Source organism: Petromyzon marinus, chromosome 84, assembly GCF_048934315.1.
Source record: "Petromyzon marinus isolate PM22_M1 ecotype Great Lakes invasive population chromosome 84, UKy_Petmar_22M1.pri1.0, whole genome shotgun sequence".
Taxonomy (NCBI): domain Eukaryota; kingdom Metazoa; phylum Chordata; class Hyperoartia; order Petromyzontiformes; family Petromyzontidae; genus Petromyzon; species Petromyzon marinus.
In genome coordinates, this window is record NC_133749.1 from 92,501 (window position 1) to 100,000 (window position 7,500).

Genomic DNA, 7,500 nt, shown 5'->3' on the forward strand with positions numbered 1-7,500 from the left:
CTCACTTTGTTGAGAACCCTCAGGTCGTCCTGTATCTGCTCATCCAGCAGTAGATAATTCAACTGCGGTGAGGTCCACAGTCAAGGAGAGACTTTGCCAGAGGGGTTCTTACAGGGATAACCACACACACATACCACGGTACACAGTACACACACAGTACACAGTACACACACACACACACAGTACACACCACGGTACACACAGTACACACACACACCACGGTACACACACAGTACACACACACACACCACGGTACACAGTACACACACAGTACACACACAGTACACACACCACGGTACACACACAGTACACACACACACACAGTACACACACACACAGTACACACACAGTACACACACAGTACACACACACAGTACACACACACAGTACACACACAGAGTACACACACACAGTACACACACACAGTACACACACACAGTACACACACACAGTACACACACACAGTACACACACACAGTACACACACAGAGTACACACACACAGTACACACACACAGTACACACACACAGTACACACACACACAGTACACACAGTACACACACACACCACGGTACACACACAGTACACACACAGTACACACAGAGTACACACACACAGTACACACACAGTACACACACACACCACGGTACACACACACAGTACACACACAGTACACACACAGTACACAAAGAGTACACACACACAGTACACACACACACAGTACACACACACACACCACGGTACACACACACACACAGTACACACACAGTACACACACAGTACACACACAGTACACACACACACACAGTACACACACACACACAGTACACACACACACACAGTACACACACACACACAGTACACACACACACACAGTACACACACACACACAGTACACACACACACACAGTACACACACAGTACACACACACACAGTACACACACACACACAGTACACACACACACACACAGTACACACACACACACACAGTACACACACCACGGTACACACAGTACACACAGAGTACACACAGAGTACACACACACAGTACACACACACACAGTACACACACAGTACACACACAGAGTACACACACAGTACACACAGTACATACACAGAGTACACACACAGTACACACACACAGTACACACAGTACACACACAGAGTACACACACACAGTACACACACACAGTACACACACAGTACACACACACAGTACACACACAGTACACACACACACCACGGTACACACACACAGTACACACACAGTACACACACACAGTACACAAAGAGTACACACACACAGTACACACACACACAGTACACACACACACCACGGTACACAGTACACACAGTACACACAGAGTACACACACACAGTACACACAGAGTACACACACACACAGTACACACACAGTACACACACAGTACACACACAGTACATACACCACAGTACACACACACACCACGGTACACACACACACAGTACACACACAGTACACACACACAGTACACACACAGTACATACACCACAGTACACACACACACCACGGTACACACACACACAGTACACACACAGTACACACACATACAGTACACACACACACACAGTACACACACACCACGGTACACACACAGTACACACACACACAGTACACACACACAGTACACACACACAGTACACACACACACACAGTACACACACAGTACACACACACACATAGTACACACACACACACAGTACACACAGTACACACACAGTACACACACACACAGTACACACACACACAGTACACACACACACAGTACACACACACACCACGGTACACACACAGTACACACACACACCACGGTACACACACAGTACACACAGTACACACACACCACGGTACACACACAGTACACACAGTACACACACACCACGGTACACACACAGTACACACACATCATGGTACACACAGTACACACACACAGTACACACACACCACGGTACACACAGACCACGGTACACACACAGTACACACACATCATGGTACACACACACACACAGTACACACACACAGTACACACACACACCACGGTACACACAGACCACGGTACACACACGGTACACACACAGTACACACACACCACGGTACACAGACCACGGTACACACACGGTACACACACACAGTACACACACTCACCACGGCACACACACAGTACACACACCACAGTACACACACACAGTATACACACACTACACACGCAGTACACACACACAGTACATACACACACCACAGTACACACACACAGTACATACACACCACCATAACACAGTGGTAGTTATGGTATTTGTAGTTGTGGTAGTAGTTGTAGTGATAGTGGTAGTAGTGATAGTGGTAGTTGTGGTAGTTATAGGGTTAGTTGTGGTAGTTGTAGTCGTAGTTGTGGTAGTTGTAGTCGAATTGGTAGTTGTAGTGGTGGTAGTAGTTGTAGTGGTGGTAGTAGTTGTAGTGGTAGTTGTGGTAGTAGTTGTAGTGGTAGTTATAGTTGTAGTAGTAGTGGTAGTTGTGGTAGTAGTTGTAGTAGTAGTGGTAGTTGTAGTAGTAGTTGTGGTAGTAGTTGTAGTAGTAGTGGTAGTTGTAGTAGTAGTTGTGGTAATAGTTGTAGTGGTAGTTGTAATGGTAGTTGTGGTAGTAGTTGTAGTTGTAGTGGTAGTTGTAGTAGTAGTTGTGGTAGTAGTAGTAGTGGTAGTTGTAGTTGTGGTAGTAGTTGTAGTAGTAGTTGTAGTGGTAGTTGTAGTGGTAGTTGTAGTAGTAGTTGTAGTAGTAGTTGTAGTGGTAGTTGTAGTGGGAGTTGTGGTAGTTGTAGTAGTAGTGGGAGTTGTGGTAGTAGTTGTAGTGGTAGTAGTAGTTGTAGTGGTAGTAGTAGTGTTAGTTGTGGTAGTAGTTATAGTGGTAGTTGTGGTAGAAGTTATAGTGGTAGTTGTAGTGATAGTTGTGGTAGTAGTAGTTGTTGTGGTAGTTGTTGTGGTAGTTGTTGTGGTAGTAGTTGTAGTAGTAGTTGTTGTAGTGATAGTTGTGGTAGTTGTAGTAGTTGTGGTAGTAGTTGTGGTAGTAGTTGTGGTAGTTGTGGTAGTAGTTGTAGTGATAGTAGTTGTAGTGATAGTAGTTGTAGTGATAGTTGTGGTAGTTGTAGTGGTAGTAGTTGCAGTGGTAGTAGTTGTTGTGGTAGTAGTTGTGGTAGTAGTTGTAGTGGTAGTAGTTACAGTGGTAGTTGTAGTGATAGTTGTGGTAGTAGTAGTTGTTGTGGTAGTTGTGGTAGTTGTTGTGGTAGTAGTTGTGGTAGTAGTTGTGGTAGTTGTTGTGGTAGTAGTTGTGGTAGTAGTTGTGGTAGTAGTTGTGGTAGTAGTTGTTGTAGTAGTTGTGATAGTGGTTGTGGTAGTGGTTGTGGTAGTAGTTGTTGTAGTTAGTTGTAGTGATAGTTGTGGTAGTAGTAGTAGTTGTGGTAGTTGTGGTAGCTGTTGTAGTTGTTGTGGTAGTAGTTGTGATAGTGGTTGTGGTAGTTGTTGTGGTAGTGGTTGTGGTAGTAGTTGTGGTAGTAGTTGTGGTAGTAGTTGTGGTAGTAGTTGTGGTAGTTGTTGTGATAGTGGTTGTGGTAGTAGTTGTGGTAGTAGTTGTGGTAGTAGTTGTGGTAGTAGTTGTGGTAGTAGTTGTGGTAGTGGTTGTGGTAGTAGTTGTGGTAGTAGTTGTGGTAGTAGTTGTGGTAGTAGTTGTGGTAGTTGTAGTGGTAGTAGTTGTAGTGATAGTTGTGGTAGTTGTAGTGGTAGTAGTTGTTGTGGTAGTAGTTGTAGTGGTAGTAGTTATAGTGGTAGTTGTAGTGATAGTTGTGGTAGTAGTAGTAGTTGTGGTAGTAGTTGTAGTGGTAGTAGTTGTTGTAGTTAGTTGTAGTGATAGTTGTGGTAGTTGTAGTGGTAGTAGTTGTTGTGGTAGTAGTTGTAGTGGTAGTAGTTATAGTGGTAGTTGTAGTGATAGTTGTGGTAGTAGTAGTTGTGGTAGTTGTTGTGATAGTAGTTGTAGTGAGAGTGGTGGTAGTTGTAGTGGTAGTAGTTGTTGTAGTTAGTTGTAGTGATAGTTGTGGTAGTTGTAGTAGTTGTGGTAGTAGTTGTGGTAGTTGTTGTGATAGTGGTTGTGGTAGTTGTTGTGGTAGTGGTTGTGGTAGTAGTTGTGGTAGTTGTTGTGGTAGTGGTTGTGGTAGTAGTTGTAGTGGTAGTGGTAGTGGTTGTGGTAGTGGTTGTGGTAGTAGTTGTGGTAGTAGTTGTGGTAGTAGTTGTGGTAGTTGTTGTGATAGTAGTTGTGGTAGTTGTAGTTGTGGTAGTAGTTGTAGTGGTAGTAGTTATAGTGATAGTTGTAGTGATAGTTGTGGTAGTAGTAGTAGTTGTTGTAGTTAGTTGTAGTGATAGTTGTGGTAGTTGTAGTAGTTGTGGTAGTAGTTGTGGTAGTAGTTGTGATAGTTGTAGTGGTAGTAGTTATAGTGGTAGTTGTAGTGATAGTTGTGGTAGTTGTAGTAGTTGTGGTAGTGGTTGTGGTAGTAGTTGTGGTAGTAGTTGTAGTGGTAGTAGTTGTGGTAGTAGTTGTGGTAGTAGTTGTAGTGGTAGTAGTTGTGGTAGTAGTTGTGGTAGTAGTTGTAGTGGTAGTAGTTATAGTGATAGTTGTAGTGATAGTTGTGGTAGTAGTAGTAGTTGTTGTAGTTAGTTGTAGTGATAGTTGTGGTAGTTGTAGTAGTTGTGGTAGTAGTTGTGGTAGTAGTTGTGATAGTTGTAGTGGTAGTAGTTATAGTGGTAGTTGTAGTGATAGTTGTGGTAGTTGTAGTAGTTGTGGTAGTGGTTGTGGTAGTAGTTGTGGTAGTAGTTGTGGTAGTAGTTGTGGTAGTAGTTGTAGTGGTAGTTGTAGTGGTAGTAGTTGTGGTAGTAGTTGTGGTAGTAGTTGTGGTAGTTGTTGTGATAGTGGTTGTGGTAGTAGTTGTGGTAGTAGTTGTGGTAGTAGTTGTGGTAGTAGTTGTGGTAGTAGTTGTGGTAGTAGTAGTAGTTGTGGTAGTTGTTGTGGTAGTAGTTGTGGTAGTAGTTGTGGTAGTAGTTGTGGTAGTAGTTGTGGTAGTAGTTGTGGTAGTAGTTGTGGTAGTTGTTGTGATAGTAGTTGTGGTAGTTGTAGTTGTGGTAGTAGTTGTAGTGGTAGTAGTTATAGTGATAGTTGTAGTGATAGTTGTGGTAGTAGTAGTAGTTGTTGTAGTTAGTTGTAGTGATAGTTGTGGTAGTTGTAGTAGTTGTGGTAGTAGTTGTGGTAGTAGTTGTGATAGTTGTAGTGGTAGTAGTTATAGTGGTAGTTGTAGTGATAGTTGTGGTAGTTGTAGTAGTTGTGGTAGTTGTTGTGGTAGTAGTTGTGGTAGTAGTTGTGATAGTTGTAGTGGTAGTAGTTATAGTGGTAGTTGTAGTGATAGTTGTGGTAGTTGTAGTTGTTGTGATAGTGGTTGTGGTAGTTGTTGTGATAGTGGTTGTGGTAGTTGTTGTGATAGTGGTTGTGGTAGTTGTTGTGATAGTGGTTGTGGTAGTAGTTGTGATAGTGGTTGTGGTATTGTTCAAGGATATAGGAGGAGGCTTTCGCCGTTTGTCCGGCAGTGGGACCGGATCGTTTGGTCTCCGGCGGAGTTTGCGAGTCATTATCGGCTTTACCTCCATCGAATCTGTGGGGAGACACGGGGGGGAGGGTTAGCGAGTGAGTGGAAGAGCGAGCGAGTGGGTGGGTGAGTGAGCGAGTGAGTGGAAGAGAGAGTGAGTGAGTGGGTGAGTGAGCGAGTGAGTGGGTGGGTGAGTGAGTGGAAGAGCGAGCGAGTGAGTGGGTGAGTAAGCAAGTGGGTGAGTGAGTGGAAGAGGGAGTGAGTGAGTGGAAGAGCGAGTTAATGGGTGAGTGGGTGAGCGAGTGAGTGGAAGAGCGAGTGAGTGAGTGGGTGAGCGAGCGAGTGAGTGGAAGAGAGAGTGAGTGAGTGGGTGAGTGAGCGAGTGAGTGGAAGAGCGAGTTAATGGGTGGGTGAGTGAGCGAGTGAGTGGAAGAGCGAGTTAATGGGTGAGTGGGTGAGCGAGTGAGTGGAAGAGCGAGTGAGTGGGTGGGTGAGTGAGCGAGTGAGTGGAAGAGCGAGTGAGTGGGTGAGTGAGCGAGTGGGTGGGTGAGTGAGCGAGTGAGTGGAAGAGCGAGCGAGTGGGTGAGTGAGCGAGTGGAAGAGCGAGTGAGTGGGTGGGTGAGCGAGTGAGTGGGTGAGTGAGCGAGTGAGTGGAAGAGCGAGCGAGTGGGTGGGTGAGCGAGTGAGTGGAAGAGCGAGTGAGTGGGTGGGTGAGTGAGCGAGTGAGTGGAAGAGTGAGCGAGTGAGTGGAAGAGTAAGCGAGTGAGTGGGTGAGTGAGCGAGTGAGTGGAAGAGCGAGTGAGTGGGTGAGTGGGTGAGCGAGTGAGTGGAAGAGCGAGTGAGTGGGTGGGTGAGTGAGCGAGTGAGTGGAAGAGCGAGCGAGTGGGTGAGTGAGCGATTGAGTGGAAGAGTGAGCGAGTGAGTGGGCGAGCGGGTGAGCGAGCGGGTGAGCGAGTGGGTGAGCGAGTGAGTGATTGAATGAGCGATTGAACGAGTGAGTGGGTGAGCGAGTGAGTGATTGAATAAGCGAGTGGGTGAGCGAGTGAGCGAGCGGGTGAGCGAGCGAGTGGGTGAGCTGGTGAGCGAGTGGGTGAGCGAGTGGGTGAGCGAGCCGGTGAGCGTCTCCTCCTCACCGCCGGTGAGCTCCATGGTGAGGCGCTCCGTCTCGATGATGAATGAGTGGGTGAGCGAGTAGGTGAGCGAGTGGGTGATTGAATGAGCGAGTGAGCGAGTGAGTGGGTGAGCGAGTGGGTGAGTGAGTGGGTGAGTGATTGAATGAGCGAGTGAGTGGGTGAGCGGGTGAGTGAGCGAGCGGGTGAGCGAGCGGGTGAGCGAGTGGGTGAGCGAGTGAGTGATTGAATGAGCGATTGAACGAGTGAGTGGGTGAGCGAGTGAGTGATTGAATGAGTGAGTGGGTGAGTGAGTGGGTGAGCGAGTGAACGAGTGGGTGAGCGAGTGAGTGGGTGAGCGAGTGAGTGATTGAATGAGCGAGTGAGTGGGTGAGCGAGTGGGTGAGTGAGTGGGTGAGCGAGTGGGTGATTGAATGAATGAGCGAGTGGGTGAGCGAGTGGGTGAGCGAGTGGGTGAGTGAGCGAGCGAGCCGGTGAGCGAGCCGGTGAGCGTCTCCTCCTCACCGCCGGTGAGCTCCATGGTGAGGCGCTCCGTCTCGATGATGAATGAGTGGGTGAGCGAGAGGGTGAGCGAGTGGATGAGCGAGTGATTGAATGGGTGAGCGAGTGGGTGAGCGAGTGAGTGAGCGAGCCGGTGAGCGAGTGAGTGATTGAATGAGCGAGTGAGCGAGTGAGCGGGTGAGCGAGTGGGTGATTGAATGACCGAGTGGGTGAG

At 47.0% G+C, this 7,500-nt stretch overlaps 1 protein-coding gene across 3 annotated transcripts in view; it reads right to left on the bottom strand.

The window, feature by feature from the left end:
* The window catches only part of LOC142907846 (sin3 histone deacetylase corepressor complex component SDS3-like), a 41,717-nt gene that overhangs the window by 25,674 nt on the left and 8,543 nt on the right, over positions 1–7,500 (bottom strand). Inside the window, exons 7-8 of one of the 3 annotated variants that reach the window (XM_076057682.1) lie at positions 5,626–5,721; positions 6–67 (exon numbers count right to left, since the gene is read on the bottom strand). In XM_076057682.1, coding sequence (XP_075913797.1) covers positions 6–67; positions 5,626–5,721 — 158 coding nt within the window. Of the gene's footprint in view, positions 1–5; positions 68–3,986; positions 5,722–6,788 lie in introns of those variants that run through there. The other 2 variants (XM_076057681.1, XM_076057679.1) reach the window with 2 other exon arrangements.